At 40.9% G+C, this 22,671-nt stretch overlaps 1 protein-coding gene across 5 annotated transcripts in view; it reads left to right on the top strand.

Moving 5' to 3' along the window:
• The window catches only part of PFKFB1 (6-phosphofructo-2-kinase/fructose-2,6-biphosphatase 1), a 103,418-nt gene that overhangs the window by 65,789 nt on the left and 14,958 nt on the right, over positions 1-22,671 (top strand). For all 5 annotated transcript variants that reach the window (XM_061410263.1, XM_061410261.1, XM_061410264.1 and 2 more), the window contains 3 exons: positions 723-779; positions 12,627-12,748; positions 19,277-19,484. In XM_061410263.1, coding sequence (XP_061266247.1) covers positions 723-779; positions 12,627-12,748; positions 19,277-19,484 — 387 coding nt within the window. The remainder of the gene's footprint in view (positions 1-722; positions 780-12,626; positions 12,749-19,276; positions 19,485-22,671) is intronic.

Raw genomic sequence — 22,671 nt, 5'->3', positions numbered from 1 at the left:
TGTACCCCCAATGTTCATCGCAGCACTGTTTATAATAGCCAGGACATGGAAGCAACCTAGATGCCCATCAGCAGATGAATGGATAAGAAAGCTGTGGTACATATACACAATGGAATATTATTCAGCCATTAAAAAGAATACATTTGAATCAGTTCTAATGAGGTGGATGAAACTGGAGCCTATTATACAGAGTGAAGTAAGCCAGAAAGAAAAACACCAATACAGTATACTAACGCATATATATGGAATTTAGAAAGATGTTAACGATAGCCCTGTATGCGAGACAGTAAAAGAGACACAGATGTATAGAACAGTCTTTTGGACTCTGTGGGAGAGGGCGAGGGTGGGATGATTTGGGAGAATGGCATTGAAACATGTATAATATCATATGTGAAACTAATCACCAGTCTAGGTTTGATGCATGATACAGAATGCTCGAGGCTGGTGCACTGGGATGACCCAGAAGGATGGTGTGGGGAGGGAGGTGAGAGGGGGGTTCAGGATGGGGAACACGTGTACACCCATGACAGATTCATGCTGATGTATGGCAAAACCAATACAATATTTTAAAGTAATTAGCCTCCAATTAAAATAAATAAATTTTTTTTTAAAAAAGGAATGCCTCTAAAAATGATTCAGAGTCATTGAGAAGAGGTCAAGTTATGTTTAGCTCATACCAAACATAATTCCTTGCTGAAATCTCTCTTTTGTTTCTCTTATAGGTCTTTTTCATTGAGTCCATTTGTAATGACCCTGACGTCATTGCAGAAAACATCAGGGTAAGGAGCACCAGTCAACTTTTCTTTCCTTCTTATTTTGTCTCAGATTTGGATCATGCTTAGAAATATCTCTGTAGTTAAAGGAGGTATTTTTCCATGAGCTTCTCCTCCCACTTCCTATAGGAAGTATTCCTTCACCATCCTCACAATGGTTCTGTGAATTTCTTCTTAGTGTTGGAGAGGGGAAACTAAGGTTCCAAGGAGAGAAGTAAGTTGCCAAGAGTTCATACAGCTGGGAAGAGACAAAACTGGGGCTGAACCTCAGGTCTATCTGTCTTGAAAGCTCTTTTTTCTGCCCCACAATTTGTATCAAATTTATCACTGCTCTTAGATTCGTTATGTGGTCTAGATTTCGAACATTCACCACATTTTATTGTTTCTTATTTCATCAAATTACTGTATCTTGGGGATAGAGAAGACCTTAAAGATCACCTCCTTCAATGTTTAATCAGAAACTTGAAACCTTAGCTAAATGTTTGTCTAGATTTTCTTTTTCTTTTTTTTTTAATTTTATTTTATTTTTAAACTTTACAATATTGTATTAGTTTTGCCAAATATCGAAATGTATCCGCCACAGGTATACATGTGTTCCCCATCCTGAACCCTCCTTCCTCCTCCCTTCCCATACCATCCCTCTGGGTCGTCCCAGTGCACCAGCCCCAAGCATCCAGTGTCGTGCATCGAACCTGGACTGGCGACTCGTTTCATACATGATATTTATACTTGTTTCAATGCCATTCTCCCAAATCTTCCCACCCTCTCCCTCTCCCACAGAGTCCAAAAGACTGTTCTATACATCAGTGTCTCTTTTGCTGTCTCGTATACAGGGTTATTGTTACCATCTTTCTAAATTCCATATATATGCGTTAGTATACTGTATTGGTGTTTTTCTTTCTGGCTTACTTCACTCTGTATAATAGGCTCCAGTTTCATCCACCTCATTAGAACTGATTCAAATGTATTCTTTTTAATGGCTGAGTAATATTCCATTGTGTATATGTACCACAGCTTTCTTATCCATTCATCTGCTGATGGGCATCTAGGTTGCTTCCATGTCCTGGCTATTATAAACAGTGCTGCGATGAACAGTGGGGTACACGTGTCTCTTTCAATTCTGGTTTCCTCAGTGTGTATGCCCAGCAGTGGGATTGCTGGATCATAAGGCAGTTCTATTTCCAGTTTTTTAAAGAATCTCCACACTGTTCTCCATAGTGGCTGTAATAGTTTGCATTCCCACCAACAGTGTAAGAGGGTTCCCTTTTCTCCACACCCTCTCCAGCATTTATTGCTTGTAGACTTTTGGATCGCAGCCATTCTGACTGGTGTGAAATGGTACCTCATAGTGGTTTTGATTTGCATTTCTCTGATAATGAGTGATGTTGAGCATCTTTTCATGTGTTTGTTAGCCATCTGTATGTCTTCTTTGGAGAAATGTCTATTTAGTTCTTTGGCCCATTTTTTGATTGGGTCATTTATTTTTCTAGGGTTGAGTTGTATAGCAGTTGCTTGTATATTTTTGAGATTAGTTGTTTCTCAGTTGCTTCATTTGCTATTATTTTCTCCCATTCTGAAGGCTGCCTTTTCACCTTGCTTATAGTTTCCTTTGTTGTGCAGAAGCTTTTAAGTTTAACTAGGTCCCATTTGTTTATTTTTGCTTTTATTTCCAATATTCTGGGAGGTGGGTCATAGAGAATCCTGTTGTGATGTATGTTGGAGAGGGTTTTGCCTATGTTCTCCTCTAGGAGTTTTATAGTTTCTGGTCTTACATTTAGATCTTTTATCCATTTTGAGTTTATTTTTGTGTATGGTGTTAGAAAGTGTTCTAGTTTCATTCTTTTACAAGTGGTTGACCAGTTTTCCCAGCACCACTTGTAAAAGAGATTGTCTTTAATCCATTGTATATTCTTGCCTCCTTTGTCAAAGATAAGGTGTCCATATGTGCCTGGATTTATCTCTGGGCTTTCTATTTTGTTCCATTGATCTATATTTCTGTCTTTGTGCCAGTACCATACTGTCTTGATGACTGTGGCCTTGTAGTAGAGCCTGAAGTCAGGTAGGTTGATTCCTCCAGTTCCGTTCTTCTTTCTCAAGATAGCTTTTGCTATTCGAGTTTTTTTGTATTTCCATACAAATTGTGAAATTATTTGTTCTAGCTCTGTGAAGAATACCGTTGGTAGCTTGATAGGGATTGCATTGAATCTATAAATTGCTTTGGGTAGTATACTCATTTTCACTATATTGATTCTTCCAATCCATGAACAAGGTATATTTCTCCATCTATTAGTGTCCTCTTTGATTTCTTTCACCAGTGTTTTATAGTTTTATATATATAGGTATTTAGTTTCTTTAGGTAGATATATTCCTAAGTATTTTATTCTTTCTGTTGCAATGGTGAATGGAATTGTTTCCTTAATTTCTCTTTCTGTTTTCTCATTATTAGTGTATAGGAATGCAAGGGATTTCTGTGTGTTGATTTTATATCCTGCAACTTTACTATAATCATTGATTAGTTCTAGTAATTTTCTGGTGGAATCTTTAGGGTTTTCTATGTAGAGGATCATGTCATCTGCAAATAGTGAGAGTTTTACTTCTTCTTTTCCAATTTGGATTCTTTTTATTTCTTTTTCTGCTCTGATTGCTGTGGCCAGAACTTCCAAAACTATGTTGAATAGTAATGGTGAAAGTGGGCACCCTTGTCTTGTTCCTGACTTTAGAGGAAATGCTTTCAATTTTTCACCATTGAGGCTAATGTTTGCTGTGGGTTTGTCATATATAGCTTTTATTATGTTGAGGTATGTTCCTTCTACTCCTGCTTTCTGGAGAGTTTTTATCATGAATGGATGTTGAATTTTGTCAAAGGCTTTCTCTGCATCTATTGAGATAATCATATGGTTTTTATTTTTCAATTTGTTAATGTGCTGTAATACATTGATTGATTTGCAGATATTGAAGAATCCTTGCATCCCTGGGATAAAGCCCACTTGGTCATGGTGTATGATCTTTTTAATGTGTTGTTGGACTCCGATTGCTAGAATTTTGTTAAGGATTTTTGCATCTATGTTCATCAGTGATATTGGCCTTAGTTTTCTTTTTTTGTGGGATCTTTGTCAGGTTTTGGTATTAGGGTGATGGTGGTCTCATAGAATGAGTTTGGAAGTTTACCTTCCTCTGCAATTTTCTGGAAGAGTTTGAGCAGGATAGGTGTTAGCTCTTCTCTAAATTTTTGGTGGAATTCAGCTGTGAAGCCGTCTGGACCTGGGCTTTTGTTTGCTGGAAGATTTTTGATTACAGTTTCAATTTCCGTGCTTGTGATGGGTCTGTTAAGATTTTCTATTTCTTCCTGGTCCAGTTTTGGAAAGTTGTACTTTTCTAAGAATTTGTCCATTTCTTCCACGTTGTCCATTTTATTGGCGTATAATTGTTGATAGTAGTCTCTTATGATCCTTTGTGTTTCTGTGTTGTCTGTTGTGATCTCTGCACTTTCATTTCTAATTTTATTGATGTGATTTTTCTCCCTTTGTTTCTTGGTGAGTCTGGCTAATGGTTTGTCAATTTTATTTATCCTTTCAAAGAACCAGCTTTTGGCTTTGTTGATTTTTGCTATGGTCTCTTTTGTTTCTTTTGCATTTATTTCTGCCCTAATTTTTAAGATTTCTTTCCTTCTACTAACCCTGGGGTTCTTCATTTCTTCCTTTTCTGGTTGCTTTAGGTGTAGGGTTAGGTTATTTAGTTGACTTTTTTCTTGTGTCTTGAGGTATGCCTGTATTGCTATGAACTTTCCCCTTAGGACTGCTTTTACAGTGTCCCACAGGTTTTGGGTTGTTGTGTTTTCATTTTCATTCATTTCTATGCAAATTTTTATTTCTTTTTTGATTTCTTCTGTGATTTGTTGGTTATTCTGCAGCGTGTTGTTCAGCCTCCATATGTTGGAATTCTTAATAGTTTTTCTCCTGTAATTGAGATCTAGTTTTACTGCATTGTGGTCAGAAAAGATGCTTGCAAGGATTTCAATTTTTTTCAGTTTCCCAAGGCTAGATTTATGGCCCAGGATGTGATCTATCCTGGAGAAAGTTCCATGTGCGCTTGAGAAAAAGGTGAAATTCATTGTTTTGGGATGAAATGTCCTGTAGATATCAATTAGGTCTAACTGGTCTATTGTATCGTTTAATGTTTGTGTTTCCTTGTTAATTTTCTGTTTAGTTGATCTATCCATAGGTGTGAGTGGGGTATTAAAGTCTCCCACTATTATTGTGTTATTGTTGATTTCTCCTTTCATACTTGTTAACATTTGTCTTACATATTGCGGTGCTCCCATGTTGGGTACATATACATTTATAATTGTTATAACCTCTTCTTGGATTGATCCTTTGATCATTATGTAGTGACCATCTTTGTCTCTTTTCACAGCCTTTGTTTTAAAGTCTATTTTATCTGATATGAATATTGCTACTCCTGCTTTCTTTTGGTCCCTATTTGCATGGAAAATCTTTTTCCAGCCCTTCACTTTCAGTCTGTATGTGTCCCCTGTTTTGAGGTGGGTCTCTTGTAGACAACATATTTAGGGTTCTTGTTTTTGTATCCATTCAGCCAGTCATTGTGTTTTGGTTGGGGCATTCAACCCATTTACGTTTAAGGTAATACTGGTAAGTATGATCCCGTTGCCATTTACTTTATTGTTTTGGGTTCAAATTTATACACCGTTTTTGTGTTTCCTGTCTAGAGAATATCCTTTAGTATTTGTTGGAGAGCTGGTTTGGTGGTGCTGAATTCTCTCGGCTTTTGCTTGTCTGAAAAGCTTTTGATTTCTCCTTCATATTTGAATGAAATCCTTGCTGAGTACAATAATCTGGGCTGTAGGTTATTTTCTTTCATCATTTTAAGTATGTCTTGCCATTCCCTCCTGGCTTGAAGAGTTTCTATTAAAAGATCAGCTGTTATCCTTATGGGAATTCCCTTGTGTGTTATTTGTTGTTTTTCCCTTGCTGCTTTTAATATTTGTTCTTTGTGTTTGATCTTTGTTAATTTGATTAATATGTGTCTTGGGGTGTTTCGCCTTGGGTTTATCCTGTTTGGAACTCTCTGGGTTTCTTGGACTTGGGTGATTATTTCCTTCCCCATTTTAGGGAAGTTTTCAACTATTATCTCCTCAAGTATTTTCTCATGGTCTTTCTTTTTGTCTTCTTCTTCTGGGACCCCTATGATTCGAATGTTGTAGCGTTTAATATTGTTCTGGAGGTCTCTGAGATTGTCTTCATTTCTTTTAATTCGTTTTTCTTTTATCCTCTCTGATTAATTTATTTCTACCATTCTATCTTCTAATTCACTAATCCTATCTTCTGCCTCTGTTATTCTACTATTTGTTACCTCCAGAGTGTTTTTAATTTCATTTATTGCATTATTCATTATATATTGACTCTTTTTTATTTCTTCTAGGTTCTTGTTAAACCTTTCTTGCGTCTTCTCAATCCTTGTCTCCAAGCTATTTATCTGTGATTCCATTTTGATTTCAAGATTTTGGATCAATTTCACTGTCATTATTCAGAATTCTTTATCAGGTAGATTCCCTATCTCTTCCTCTTTTGTTTGGTTTGGTGGGCATTTATCCAGTTCCTTTATCTTCTGGGTATTCCTCTGTCTCTTCATCTTATTTAAATTGCTGAGTTTGGAGTGTCCTCTCTGTATTCTGGCAGTTGTGGAGTTCTCTTTATTGTGGCGTTTTCTCGCTGTGTGTGGGTTTGTACAGGTGGCTTGTCAAGGTTTCTTGGTTAGGGAAGCTTGTGACAGTGTTCTGGTGGGTGGAGCTGTATTTCTTTTCTCTGGAGTGCAATGAAGTGTCCAGTAATGAGTTATGATATGTCTATGGTTTGGGGGTGACTTTGGGTAGCCTGTATCTTGGAGCTCAGGGCTGTGTTCCTTTGTTGCTGGAGAATTTGCTTGGTATGTCTTGCCCTGGAACTTGTTGGCCCTTATGTGGTGCTTGGTTTCAGTGTAGGTATGGAGGCGTTTGATGAGCTCCTGTCAATTAATGTTCTTGGAGTCAGGAGTTCCCTGGAGTCAGGGTTTGGACTTAAGCCTCCTGCTTCCAGTTATTGGTCTTATTTTTACAGTAGTTTCAAAACTTCTCCTTCTATACAGCACCATTGATAAAACATCTACATTAAAGATGAAAAGTTTCTCTACCATGAGGGTCACCCAGAGAGGTTCCCAGCGTTACATGGAGAAGAGAAGAGGGAGGAGGAAGTTAGAGGTTACCCAAATGAGATGAGGTGGAATCAATAGAGGAGAATGGGATAGCCAGTAATCACTTCCTTATGTGCACTCCACAACTGGACCACTCAGAGATGTTCACGGAGTTATACAGAGAAGAGAAGAAGGAGGAAGGAGACAGAGGTGGCCAGGAGGATAAAAGGGGGGAATGAAAAGGAGGGAGACAGATCCAGCCAGTAATCAGTTCCCTAAGTGTTCTCCACCGTCTGGAACACACAGAAATTCACAGAGTTGGGTAGAGTGGAGAGGGGTTAGGGAGGAGACACGGGCGACCTGGTGGAGAAAAAGGAGAGTTCAAAGGGAGAGAGAGCAATCAAGCCAGTAATCTCGCTCCCTAGTGAAAAATGGGTACTGAAGATTGGGTTCTTAAAGGTACAAAATTAGTAACAAATACATAAAAGCAAAAATTAAAAATCTAGAGTAGAGTTTGGAATTTTAAAAAATATGATGTTAAAGAAAAGAAGAAGGAAAGAAAGAGAAAAAACGAACAAACAAAAACAAACAAGGTCGTGAAAATTATAAAGGAAATATTGGTACAAAATTGATAACTAATACCAAAAAGCAAAAGTTAAAAATCTAGAGTAGAGTTTGGAAATTCAAAAATACAATGTTAAAAAAAACAAGAAGAAAAAGAAAGAGAGAAAAAAACAAACAAACAAAAACAAAGTCACAAAAATTATAAAGAAAATACAGGTACAAAATTGATAACAAATACCAAAAAGCATAAATTAAAAGTCTAAAGTAGAGTTTGGAATTTCAGATATACAATGTTATATAAAAGAAGAAGAGAAAAAAACAGAGAAAAAAAATCACAGAAATTAAAAAAAAAAAAAAGAAAAAAAAAAAAACTATAGGTACAAAATTGATAACAAATACCAAAAAGCTAAAATTAAAAATCTAGAGTAGAGTTTGGAATTTCAAAAATACAATGTTAAAGAAAAGAAGAAAAACAAAAACAAACAAACAAAAAACAAGGTCAAAAAATTATAAAATATATATATATATATATGAAGTTTGCTTTTTTAAAAAAAAAGGTCTTTTTTTTTGCAAAGTAATAGGTTATAAAAGTGAAAATTAAAGGAATAATACAGGACTTAAAAAATTTTTTAATTAAAAGAAAAAAAAAGAAAGAAAGAATGATCGTAAAAATAGTAAAAATATATCTAAGACTTTCTCTGGCTTTGTTGTGAGTATTGTGGGTTCAGTTCATTTTCGGCTAGTTCCTTGGTCCGACTTATATTTCTCAAGATCTATAGGCCCCTTCCTATGTAGTTGGTACTAACCACAGGGTTTTAATCTATTGCCTGTAGCTTCCAAGGCGGTTGTCTCTGTTATAGCTTCTTCTGTTTGCTAGTCTCTTCAGTGTCTGGTTTCCGCCCTGACACAAAGGGGACGATGAAGGACACTTTTTTTTTTTTTAGGCTTACTTGTTCAGTCGTGCTGTGGGGTGGGGGGGAGGGAGGGATGCTGCAAACAAATAACACTGGCGTGTGCTCGCAGTGCCTCAGCCACACTGGGTCTGCCCCCACTCACGGTGCGTGTAGCCTCCCTGCCCACACTGCTCAGGTTCTAGGTTGCTCCACCGGGAACCATCCGTGGCCGGCCCTGGGCTGCCTGCACCTTCCAGATCCAAGCCACTCAGGTTCAGGCACTCGGGTAGTCCTCAGAGGTGCAGACTCGGTTGGGCCTGCGTTTTGTGCCCTTCCCAGGTCCAAGCAGCTCAGGTGATGAGGTGTTTGGCGAGTGCGATTGCTGCGACTTATCGCCTTCCTGCAGCTCGGTTACCTAGGTGTACAACCGGCGCACCTTCTCAGGCAGATGTTGACCGTCCAGACCCCCAAGAAGTTTTAGTTAGCAAAGAAGCCTGCTTACAGTTTTATAGATAATGTCTCTCTGGGGCTGCGATTGCCCCCTTCCGGCTCTGGCTGCCTGTCACCGGAGGGAGATGGTCTGCAGCCGGCTATCTCTGTTCAGTCCTTTGTTCCTTGTGTGGGCCTGGCAGTGTCTTAGGTTAGGGCTGGCTTTTCGCATGGTAGATATCCCACAGTCTGGTTTGCTAGCCCAAATTATTTCGCTCAGATAGCACTCAGGGTATTCAGGCCAGATCTTTACTCTAAGTGATGCAGCCCGCGCCGCACCTCCCTGCCCAGCCCCCACTTGCTAGTGGCGTGTGCTGGTGTCTGTGCTGCTTCTCCGCTGGGGGAGTTACTGTAGGGCTCACAATCTGTGGGTTTTAATTGTTCATTTATTTTTCCTCCCTCTTATGTTGCCCTCTGTGCTTCCAAGGCTTGGCACAGATTTGGCAGTGAGAAGGTTTCCTGGTGTTTGGAAACTTTTCTCTTTTTAAGACTCCCTTCCTGGGACGGAACTCCATCCCTCCCTCTTTTGTCTCTTTTTTTGTCTTTTATATTTTTTCATAACTCCTTTCAAAGACTCGGGTTGCTTTTCTGGGTGTCTGATGTCCTCTGCCAGTATTCAGAAGTTGTTTTGTGGAATTTACTCAGCGTTTAAATGTTCTTTTGATGAATTTGTGGGGGAGAAACTCCCTGTCCTACTCCTCCTCCATCTTAGCTCCTCCCTAGATTTTTTTTTTTGTACCTCCAATTATGAGGCTCACTGCCTTCATTAAATGCAGTCCAATCAAGCTGAAATCTGACTCCCTGTAATCTTCACTTATTGGTCCTATTTTTGCCTCTTGAGGCATAGAATATGTCCAAATCCTCTCTTTCCTTTTCATCCATCCACCTGTCCATCCGTTTGTTGATTAAACATAAATTGAATCCATATACCTGGACTGAACAATTTGGAGTATCAGAGACTGAAATAGATAAAGGAGAGTCCAGCCTTGAACTCACAGTCTAGTGAGGGACACTGACAACGTAAGAGATATAACTCTGTGAGATCAGTGCTGAGATAAATGAACAAAGGAGGCTGTTGAAGGTGTTGAGGAACTAACCTTGCATAAGAAAGCTTCTTAATGAAGATAACAGCTGACCTGCATCTTGAAGAATGAATATAGACATTTGGCGGGTAAAGAATGGAAAATAAGGGAATGGCATATACTAAGTATGGTGTCTTGGGGGAACTAGAAATAGCTTAGATTGGCTAAAGCAAAGTGTGTGGAGGACTAGAAGAGCAATGGGAGATGATGATGAAGAAATCATTCTGGGCACAATCATAACAAGCCATGTGTCACCTGCTAAAATATTTCATACATGCATGCTAAATTGCTTTAGTCATGTTCAATTTTTTGCAACCTCATTGACTATAGCTCACCAGTCTCTTGTTTCTATGGGGATTCTCCAGGCAAGAATACTGGGGTGGGTTGCCATGTCCTTCTCCAGGGTATCTTCCTGATCCAGGGATCCAACCTGCACCTCTTATGTTTTTACCACTAGCGCCACCTGCAAACCCAAAATATTTCATACTTTATCCTAAAAGATATGAGGAAATAGTGAAGGGTTTCAAGTAGAGGAATTCCATCTTCAGGGGTGCACATTAGAACTATCCTTCTTGCTACTAGTAAGGGAAAGTAAACTGTAAACAGAGTAACTTGTCACAAAGCTAGAGTGAGCATCCAAGGAAGAGAGATTGGAGGTCATTTGGGAAGATATTTAGAAGATATAGTGAAGGTATATATCTTCACTATATATACCTTATATATAGTGAGGTATATAGAAGGTATATATCTTCTAAGAGGTACCTTCTAAGAGGTGGGGGTGATAGAGACACATCTAGGATGACTCTCAGATTCATTTAAGGCTCAGAAGTGAAAGGCAAATTATAAAAGGAAAGATATATCCATTTGTATGCAGACTTCCAAAGAAGAGCAAGGAGAGATAAGAAAGACTTCCTCAGTGATCAATGCAAAGAAAAAGAGGAAAACAACAGAATGGGAAAGACTAGAGATCTCTTCAAGAAAATTAGAGATACCAAGGGAACATTTCATGCAAAGATGGGCTTGATAAAGGACAGAAATGGTATGGACCTAACAGAAGCAGAATATATTTAGAAGAGGTGGCAAAAATACACAGAAGAAATATACAAAAAAGATCTTTCTGACCCAGATAACCACGATGGTGTGACCACTCACCTAGAGCCAGACATCCTGGAACGTGAAGTCAAGTGGGCCTTAGAAAGCATCACTATGAACAAAGCTAGTGGAGTTGATGGAATCAGGAAAGGAGTAGGTCAAGGTTGTATATTGTCACCCTGCTTATTTAACTTCTATGCAGAGTACATCATGAGAAATGCTGAGCTGCATGAAGCACAAGCTGGAATCAAGACTGCTGAGAGAAATGTCAATAACCCCAGATATGCAGATGACACCGCACTTATGGCAGAAAGCAAAGAAGAACTAAAGAGCCTCTTGATGAAAATGAAAGAGGAAAGTGAAAAACTTGGGTTAAAACTCAACATTCAGAAAACTAAGATCATGGTATCCACTCCCATCACTTCATGGCAAATAGATGGGGAAACAATGGAAACAGTGACAGACTTTATTTTCTTGGGCTCCAAAATCACTGCAGATGGTGACTGCAGCCATGACATTAAAAGACACTTGCTCCTTGGAAGAAAAACTTTGCCCAACCTAGAGAGCATATTAAAAAGTAGAGACATTACTTTGCCGACAAAGGTCCATCTAGTCAAAGCTATGGCTTTTGCAGTAGTCATGTGTGGATGTGAGAGTGGACTATAAAGAATGCTGAGCACCAAAGAATTTATGCTTTTGAACTGTGGTGTTGGAGAAGACTCTTGAGAATCCCTTGGACAGCAAGGATATTCAACCAGTCCATCCTAGAGGAAATCAGTCTTGAAAATTCATTGAAAAGACTGATGCTGAAGCTGAAACTCCAATACTTATGCAAAAAACTGAGTCATTTGAAAAGACCCTGATGCTGGAAAAGATTGAAGGCAGGAGGAGAAGGGAATGACAGAGGATGAGATGGTTGGATGGCATCACCGACTCAATGGACATGAGTTTGAATAAACTCTGGAAGTTGGTGATGGACAAGGAGGCCTGGCGTACTGCAGTCCATGGGGTCACAAAGAGTCAGACACAACTGAGTGACTGAACTGAACTGAACTGAACTGACTTAAGTAGATGATAATGCCATTCACTGAGATGTAGAATATGGGTAAAGAAGTTAGATCCTAAGAGATTAGAAGATACCAGCCCTTCAGAAATCTAAAGCCAACATATGTTAAGTTATCCCAGTAAACACTTGATACATGTAAACCATTATGAACCCTGGTCAAGATCTCCTGTTCCTCTTCTTCACCCATTTCTCACACCACAATTTCCAGTCCACTTATAAATCATTATCTTAAACTGTGTATTCTAGAACTGAATATAATGTAATAGACCTTGTTTGAGCACACAGAGGTAAGGAATGAGGGGTTATACTGTTCAGATTCTCTTCAATTGTCTGATTTTGTAAACTTGAGCAAGGCCCCTCTCTAAGTCTCAATCTCCTCATCTTTATGTTGAGGGTTATTGAATTCAGTGAACTCTAAGAGCTCTTCCTAAGGGCACTGTCAGAATCTCTGTCTCCCATGGTTCTTTCTCCCTTCTTCCAGCAAGTGAAACTTGGCAGTCCTGATTATATAGACTGTGATCGTGAAAAGGTTCTGGAAGATTTTCTAAAGAGAATAGAGTGCTATGAGGTCAACTACCAACCCTTGGATGATGAACTGGATAGGTAAGAACCCAGCACCGCAAAGTATATGTCTGGATTCTTAGCCTGGTTTTGATGTCTTATAGGACCTGAAGAAATGCCTTTCCTCTCTGGGCCTCAAGTTTATTTGTAATATTAGGGAGCTACACTTGATCTGTCTTCAAGGGCCCTCCCAGCTCTAATTACCCACTACATGGTGATTCTTTGATGTGTAAGGTGTTCACAAGAGGATTGAAGTAATGTTTTACTGAACAATATGGACATATTAGGACCCTGGTCTCTGGGGGAAAATCCCTCTCCCCTATGGTTGTTACTATTATGTTCTCAAAAGTATTCTTCACATATGGATGACACTTCAGTTTCCAAAAGTGTTCACCTTTTTTTCTTTTGTTTCATTGAATGCCCTTGGCACTCCAGTTAAGGAGGCTAAAATAGGTCTTATGATCACAAATTTTCAAGAAGAGGAAATTGCATCTTAGGGAGCTTGAGCTTGCTCAATCTTCTGCCACGCAAGGCTAAGATTTTAATCACACATTCTGTCTCTTAATCATGTCTTTTTTCACAATGCACATGTACCTTTTTCAGTCACTATGTATTTGACTTCTTTGGGCTATGGAGTATATAAGGGCTGTAAATAAGGGCAAAAAAAGTAGGTTGTATCCTTAGGTAGCTTCCATATTGCTTTGATATATGAGAAGATGCATGAAAAATATGAAACTTTCATTCATAATACCAACTAAAGATTGGAGAGTTGTTAGCTGGAAGTACAGGGAAAATGTTAGCTTTAGACATAAGGTATTCCCAGAAGCTCACTTTCTTTCAAAATAGATTATGATGAGAAGAGACCCTCGTCACTCAGACCCTCTGGGCCTCAAGTAAGAAGTATAGGGAGGCTGCTGATAGTCATCACCACTCTAAGAAGTTTAAAGAGCATCCTTCCAGCTTTGCCCAACCAAAATCCCCAAGGTGAACATTGTTACTGCTTCACTTATTAGATGGGGAAACAGACATAGAGCAGGGCAAGGGCTTACCTGAGGCCACACAATGATTCAGTAGCAGAATATATACTCAAAAAATTCCTATCTTCTAACTTCCATCAAGATTATCCCCTCCCACATACCTATGTCATAAAAAGTGTCACATGATACTCAGTGCAAGGTGCATGACCTTATGTATGATTGTGAATATTGTTCACTGTGTCAGGTCAAGGGTACAATTGCTTTCTCATCAAGCCATCTGTGCTGGAGTGAGGGAAACTTTTTCAAATTTCCACATAGGCAGTATATGAAAAGTTCGAAGGAGGAGGGCTAAAGTGAAAGAACAGCATGGAGAAAGCTCTAGCCTTTGGCCTACAGTTCTGCAGGTACTCAGTGTTTCATGAATCAGTTCAGGTCTGAAGATAACTGATTCTGAAAGTTGGTTTTATCTAATCATTTTTCCATAAACAGACATTTACAATCCATGCATCAAGGCTCAAACCTAGTTGTGCACTAAGAATCCAAAAAGGGATAGGCTATCTGCTCTGATAGAATGACCACTTGGTTGAAGAAGACAATGCATACACAGCTGGCCAGAATTTGGGGATAGTAAAGCAAGTGGGGTGGGGGAACACAGAAGAGAGGATCCAGTCCAACTTGGAGGAAAAGATCTGGAAGAGCATGTTTACCAAGTATTTAGGGCACCAGCAAGGTAGAGACTACCAAAAATTAGAAATAAAAAAAGACAATCTTGAAAGCTTTTGATAGTTTGTATTGAGTTGGCCAGAAAGTTTGTTTGGGTTTTTCTGAACGAACTTTCTGGCCAACACAATATTTCAAAAATAGTATCAAGGTAGTGAAAACAGAAAATATCTAACCAGAACTCAATGGAACCTCCTCATATTATAATATAGCTTATAATTTTTAGTATAAAGATGTCTCTCCCATCAGGAAGCTTCCATAAGTCTCTTATCCTTATTCATTCTGAATGAAACCACAAGAATGAAAACCACAAGCACAGAAAACTAAAAAAACTGATCACATGGACCACAGCCTTATCTAGCTCAATGAAACTATGAGCTACGTCCTGTAGGGCCACCCAAGATGGACAGGTCATGGCGAAGAATACAGACCAAAACGTGGTCCACAGGAGAAGGCAATGACAAAACACTTCAGTATTCCTGCTTTGAGAACCCCATGAACAGTATGAAAAGGCAAAAAGACGTGACACTGAAAGATAAACTCAACAGGTCGGTAGGTGCCCAATATGCTACCGGAGAAGAATGGAGAAATAACCCCAGAAAGTATGAAAAGATGGAGCCAAAGCAAAAACAATGCCCAGATGTGGATGTGACTGGTGATGGAAGTAAAGTCTAATGCTATAAAGAACAATATTGCACAGGAATCTGGAATATTAGGTCATGAATCAAGGTAAATTGGAAGTGGTCAAATAGGAGACAGCAAAAGTGAACATTGACATTTTAGGAATCAGTGAATAGGAATAGATTGGAATGGGCCAATTTAATTCACATGACCATTATTTCTACTGCTAGGTGCAACAATCCCTTAGGAGAAATGAAATAGCCCTCAAAGTCAACAAAAGAGCCCAAAATGAAGTACTTGGGTGCAATTTCAAAAACGACAGAATGATCTCTGTTCATTTCCAAGGCAAACCATTCAACATCAGAGTAATCCAAGTCTATGCCCCAACCACTAATGCTGAAGAAGCTGAAGTTGAGTGTTTCTATGATGACCTACAAGACCTTCTAGAATTAACACCAAAAAGAGATGTCCTTTTCATCATAGGCGACTGGAATGCAAAAGTAGGAAGTCAAGAGATAACTGGAGTAACAGGCAAGTTTAGCCTTGGAGTACAAAACGAAGCAGGGAAAAGGCTAACAGAGTTTTGCCAAGAGAACGCACTGGTCATAGCAAACACCCTCTTCCAACAAAACAAGAGACAATGCTACACATGGACATCACCAGATGGTCAACACCAAAATCAGATTGATTATATTCTTTGCAGCCAAAGATGGAGAAGCTCTACACAGTCAGCAAAAACAAGACCAGAGCTGACTGTGGCTAAGATTATGAAATCCTTATTGCCAAATTGAGACCTAAATTGAAGAAAGTAGGGAAAATCACTAGACCATTCAGGTATGACCTAAATAAAATCCCTTACAATTGTACAGTGGAAGTGACAAACAGTTTCAAGGGGTTAGATCTGATAGAGTGTCTGAAAAACTATGAAATGAGGTTTGTGACATTGTACAGGAGGCAGTGATCAAGACCATCCCCAACAAAAAGAAATTCAAAAAGGCAAAATGGTTGTCTGAGGAGACCTTACAAATAGCTGAGAAAAGAAGAGAAGCTAAAGGCAAAGGAGAAAAGGAAAGACATACCCATCTGAATGCAGAGTTCCAAAGAATAGCAAGGAGAGATAAGAAAGCTTTCCTCAGTGATCAATGCAAAGAAATAAAGGAAAACAATAGAATGGGAAAGACTAGAGATCTCTTCAAGAAAATTAGAGATACCAAGGGAACATTTCATGCAAAGATGAGCACAATAAAGGACAGAAATGGTATGGACCTAACAGAAGCAGAAGATATTAAGAAGAGGTGGCAAGAATACAAAGAAGAACCATACAAAAAAGATCCTAATGACCCAGATAACAATGATGGTGTGATCACTCACCTAAAGCTAGACATCCTGGCATGTGAAGTCAAGCGGACCTTAGGAAGCATCACTATGAACAAAGCTAGTGGAGGTGATAGAATTTCAGTTGAGCAATTTCAATTCCTAAAACGTGTTGTTAACGTGCTGCATTCAATATGCCAGCAAATTTGGAAAACTCAGCGGTCACCACAGGAGTGGAAAAGGTCAGTTTTCATTCCAATCACAAAGAAAGGCAATGCCAAAAACTACCATACAATTGCATTCATCTCACACACTAGCAAAGTCATGCTCAAAATTCTCCAAGCAAGGCTTCAACAGCATGTGAACCATAAACTTCCAGATGTTCAAGCTGGATTTAGAAAAGGCAGCAGAACCAGAGACCAAATTGCCAACATCTCCTGGATCATAGAAAAATCAAGAGAGTTCCAAAAAAGCATCTACTTCTGCTTTATTGACTACATCAAAGCCTTTGACTATGTGGATTGCAATAAACTTTGGAAAATTATTAAAGAGATAGGAATACCAAGCCACCTTACCTGCCTCCTCAGAAATCTGTATGCAGGTCAAGAAACAACGGTTAGAACCAGACATGGAACAAGGGACTGGTTCCATATTGGGAAAGGAGTATATCAAGGCTGTATATTGTCACCTTGCTTATTTAACTTATATGCAGAGTACATTATGTGAAATGCCAGGCTGGATGAAGCACAAGCTGGAATCAAGATTGCTGGGAGAAATATCAATAACCTCAGATATGCAGACGACACCACCCTTATGGCAGAAAGCAAAGAAGAACTAAAGAACCTCTTGATGAAAGTGAAAGAGGAGAGTGAAAATGTGGCTTAAAGCTCAGCATTCAGAGAACTAAGATCATGGCATCTGGTCCCATCACTTCATGGGAAATAGATGGGGAAACAATGGAAACAGTGACAGACTTTATTTTCTTGGGCTCCAAAATCACTGCAGATGGTGACTGCAGCCATGACATTAAAAGACACTTGCTCCTTGGAAGAAAGCTATGCCCAACCTAGACAGCATATTAAAAAGCAGAGACATTACTTTGACGACAAAGGTCCATCTAGTCAAAGCTATAGTTTTTCCAGTAGTCATGTATGGATGTGAGAGTTGAATTATAAAGAAAACTGTGCACAAAAGAATTGATGCTTTTGAACTGTGGTGCTGAAGAAGACCCTTGAGAGTCCCTTGGACTGCAAGGAGATCCAACCAGTCAATCCTGAAGGAAATCAGTCCTGAATATTCACTGATGCTGAAGCTGAAGCTCCAATACTTTGGTCACCTGATGTGAAGAACGCACTCATTGGAAAATACCCTGATCCTGGCAAAGATTGAAGGCAGGAGGAAAAGTGGGTAACAGAGGATGAGATGGTTGGATGGCATCACTGACTCGATGGACATGAGTTTGGGTAAGCTCCGGGAGTTGGTGATGGACAGGGAGGTCTGGTGTGCTGCAGTCCATGTTTCAAAGAGTCAGACTAGACTTAGCAACTGAACTGAACTGATAATTTTTATTTTAAATTATAAATGATGGGGGTATGCTGAGAAGAAATAGAAAATGTCATAGTTTTGATGTGAACTACCTCTAAATGATTCACATGATCCTGGGCTTAAAAAAATCTTCGTAGAGAGAGTGAATATACCTACTCTTGGAGGATAGATGCATAGGAGCTCAGCTTTGGAAACCAGGGAAAGAACATCTTTTCAAGGAAAGAGAACAGTACCTTGTAAAGGTCTAGTTAAGTCTGAATAAAAAGTAGAGGAGTACAGAGAATATTTCAGCAAAAGCATTAAGGCTGAAATGAAACAAAGTTATGAGCATGGACATGGGACACTGAGGTGAGGCCAAGCACAGCCAATGTATGAAGGCACCTAAAATGTCACAATAAGCTAAAGAATTTGGAGTTTATCCTAGTGCCACTCAGAACCTAGTGTCAGGAACAAGACAACAAGATGACATCAGACATTTTCCACCTAGGCTCTAAGAGTCATAGGTTGAAGAGTTTGACATCAGGCAAATCACTTCCTCTCTCTGTGTTTCAGTTTCCTCACCTATAAACCAGAGATTATAGTCTCCACTTCCTAGAATGGCTATGAGGATTTATGGAGTTTGAAACCTCCCACCCCTGCCAGATGCGCACACACACACACACATGAAATGCTCAGCAAATGCAAATGGCCTATGAGATGTAGGCAGTCAGGGACAGGCAGTCAGGCACAGTTGGCAGCTGCTTTTTTTTTTTTTTTTTTGCTTTATGCAATAGATGTTTATATCAGAATATTAGGTGAGTTCTATTTTAAAATGTATTAGAAGGGCTGAATAATTTAAAGGGCCTACCCTTGCCAGAGTTCTTTAGTGACATGAAGAGATCTCCAGGTATTTCAGATATTTTTAAAGCATATTTGTAAGCATGACAGCAGATGCTCTGACTCTCAGACGTGAAAGAACAGTGACCATACCCCGTGCCTGACTGCCTGTCCCTGACTGCTTCCAACATCTCATAGGCCACTTGCATTTGCTTCCTGCTTGACTGTTGGAGGATTACTGTTTCTCTCTCAGTATGTCAGCAGTGTGAACCACAGAAGAGAGAATACTAGATGCATGGAGTGTAATGAATGAAAGTAAAAAAACAGTCTGGCTCAAACTGAGACTGAAGAAAGGAGACAAAGGGAGATGGTAGCAAGCAGTGAGCTCCTCAAGGTGGCCAGGAACCAAGTTTCTAGAACAGGTATGCAGAACAAGGCAAGGCTAGAGGAAAGGTAAGTGAGAGCTGTGTTATGGAGTAGGCTTGAAGGCAGGGTGTGTGGTTGGGGCTTTCTCTTGGGATCAGCTTCTCCAACATCAGCTCCTGAGCTGCCCTTGCTCCTGCTTGGACTGGCCCAGCCACCTGTCCTACATCAAGATCTTCGACGTGGGCACACGCTACATGGTGAATCGTGTGCAGGACCATATCCAGAGCCGCACAGTCTACTATCTCATGAACATTCACGTCACACCCCGCTCCATCTACCTATGCCGGCACGGTGAGAGTGAACTCAACCTCAGAGGCCGCATTGGAGGTGACTCTGGCCTCTCAGCTCGGGGCAAGCAGGTAGGGAAGGCCCCATGAATTCTGAAACGTTGACTGGGCTGGTTCAAGTGGGCCACAAGTTGGTGGGGTGGCTGCTGACTGAGTCCTGTGGGTGGAGGGACTCAGTGACAAGGTAAAAGCAGGTTCTGGCCACTCCTGCTCTTCCACCCCATTAACCACTCAGTCTTGACCCATCTTTGCATGGCTTCCATGTGCCACCAGCAACTCTGATGCTTTGGTCCTGGAATACCAGGCCTTCCCAGACCACTTGCTCCTCCAACCCCATTAAAATAAGTATTGTCTCTCCTGCCTAACTGGTCCCTTCATTTTTCTCACAACTCTGTGTCTTCATTTGTGCCGTTTCCGCCATGGAGGCTGCCCTCCTCTGTCCCTTCTGTCAGCTGATGACCATCCTTTGCATAGACAGCTGCCCTGAAGTGCCCCACACTTGAATCCATCTTCTCCTGCATTACTCAGGGCTGATGCTATGTTCCCAAACCCCCACTGCAGGTCATCACAGAGTTGACTCTTGTCCCCCACCAGTCACCACTTCTTTCCTGCCCTCCCTTCTCCACCTTTTCCAGGACCCATCTCCTGCTCCATGGGCTGACCCAGGAAGCCCTCCCCTGTCCTCTCTTGCCATCCCAGGCAGGTCACTTAGGCTCCATACCCCCAGTTCTGGCCCATCTCTGACTTTCATGGTGGGAGTCTCTTTTCTGAGTGAGTGAGTGAGTGGAAGTCGCTCAGTCTTGTCTGACTCTTTGAGACCCCATGGACTATACACTCCATGAAATTCTCCAGGCCAGAATACCAGAGTGGGTAGCCTATCCCTTCTCCAGCGGATCTTCCTGACCCAGGAATTGAACTTGGGTCTTCTGCATTGCAGGCGGATTCTTTACAAACTGAGCTATGAGGGAAGCCAATGGTGGGAGTCTCTTCTTTCTAGTCAAGAATAATGACCTGTATGTTATACTTGCTGCCCAAATAAAGAGACACATTTTCCTGCATTTGGCCCTCTCCCTGGGCTTGTTAAAGGGCCTTCCCAGGTGGCTCAGATGATAAAGAATCTATCTGCAGTGCAGGAGACCCGGGTTCGATCCCTGGGTTGGGAAAATCCCCTGGGGAAGGGAATGGCAACCCACTCCAGTATTCTTGCCTGGAGAATTCCAAGGACAGAGAAGCCTGGCTGGCTACAGTCCATGGGGTCACAGAGACGGACACGACTGAGTGACTAACATTTTCACTTTCACTAGGCTTGTTAACATAGGTATTGTTCTTGCTAGGAGGATGACTTGGGGTGGGATAAGAGGGAAATGAGGTGCAGGAGGGAAGGAGCTCCCTCTTTTATTGGGCACCTCTGCACATTCATGGCAGCATGTACTTCCATATGTGTGGCCTCATTTAATCTTCACAACTCTGTGAGGTTGGCATTGCCATCACTGATTTATGGAAGAGGAGGCTGAGGCCCAGACAAGAACAAGAAGTGGCCTCTGGTCACACATTCAGTAAAGGACAGAGCCAGGACTGAAAACCAGGCCTTCCTGCTTGCCCCTCAGCCTCCCCCACTACAGAGCTGGCAGTGCTGCAGGCAAGTCATCATACCAGAAGCCTCAGTCCTCCTGGCTCCTTTTCTGTTACTTTCAGACTGGCAGTATCCCCTCAAGGTGGACTCTGACTTCTGACTATTACCTCTCTCACTCCTCAGAGCAGAGTCAGAGGCCATAGAGATGCCACCCAAGCCTGTGGCACCACCTACAGCCAGGGGTCTCTTGGTTGGGGCTGTCCATGGCCTTGCCCACACAACTAAGCACCCAGTTTGGACACATGGCCATCTCCATACAATATGCCTCCTTAAACAGAAATGTGTACATGTACATGCACATGCCTGGCTCCAACTTTCATGCTAAAGAGTACAGTGCAACATGCATGGTTTCCAAAGTATTTTCCCATCAACTGTCATCCACAATTGAGCACAGTAGCTCTCACTATGTAATAGAGAGCACTCTGGTGGCTCCCCATCTACTATCTAATGTGACACTCATAGAAACCAGGCTGGGTGAGCTAATGCTGTTTGCATGCTACAGTCAGGAGATACAAAGCCAAGGTGGGCCCAAGATATGCCCCCAGGCCACAAAGGGACCCTGTGATGGAGCTGGGGTAGATTAAACCCCATCACTTGTCTCCCAATCAGGACTCCTTCCACCAGAGCACACTGACTGTTGACTCATAATCCATAATTAGAATGTGTGGACACAATGCCTATATTTGTACATAAAAATGTGTGCCTGTATCTGTACATTTGTGCAGATGTTCCCCACACATCATCTTGATTAAAAACATGCCTATCTGCAGAAGAAGAGTGAATCAGTTGCTCATATGCACTTCCACAAACCTAAGTGGTTCCTTTTGGTGCTGTCACTGTTTCCCTCACTGGATGGGCTGTCTATATATATGTATATATATATATATATATATATATATATATATATAAATTTATTTTAATTGGAGGCTAATTACTTTACAGTATTGTATCAGTTTTGCCATACATCAACATGAATCCGCCACGGGTGTACACGTGTTCCTTATCCTGAGCCCCCCCTCCCACCTCCCTCCCCATACCATCCCTCTGGGTCATCCCAGTGCACCAGGCTGTGTCTTGAGAACTGGCCACCCCAGCACCCAGCACATGCCCACACACACTCAGTAAATATTTTAATACCCTTAGAATCTTAGTACCAGGTCCCCTGCTCAAGCAGTGACCTTTCACAAGGTCAAAGAGAAATGTCCCCCACATCCCACCCACATACACTTCCAGACCACACTCCGAGTACCCAGAATCCTAGAATTTCCTGCCCAGAGTCTGCTTCCAGTAGCTATATGGGGCCTGTCCAAGAGTCTGTTCACATGAGAACAGGACATGTCACAAAATCTTTCACACCTAGGGAAAGGAATGGCCAAGGGGTCACTGTTCGTATGTCATGGGGATTGGGGATATGATATAGACAGAATTTGTTCCTGTGACTGGATTATCCATAAGCATGTACTTAAGATGCCTAGGAGTACAGGATGTAGCAGAAATGGGAAAAGAAGGGAGGTGAACTGTAAGTGGAGTGCTTCCATTTGTACTTTTGTCCCAGGCCCACAAATGTTAGAAGTGAGCTGTTTGAATGAATGAATAACCAAGCAGGAGGTTCTATGAACAAGCTTC

This window comes from Bos javanicus, chromosome X (genome assembly GCF_032452875.1).
Source record: "Bos javanicus breed banteng chromosome X, ARS-OSU_banteng_1.0, whole genome shotgun sequence".
Lineage (NCBI taxonomy): Eukaryota > Metazoa > Chordata > Mammalia > Artiodactyla > Bovidae > Bos > Bos javanicus.
The sequence above is the reverse complement of the archived record's forward strand: the minus strand, read 5'-3'. Positions and strand labels throughout refer to the sequence as shown.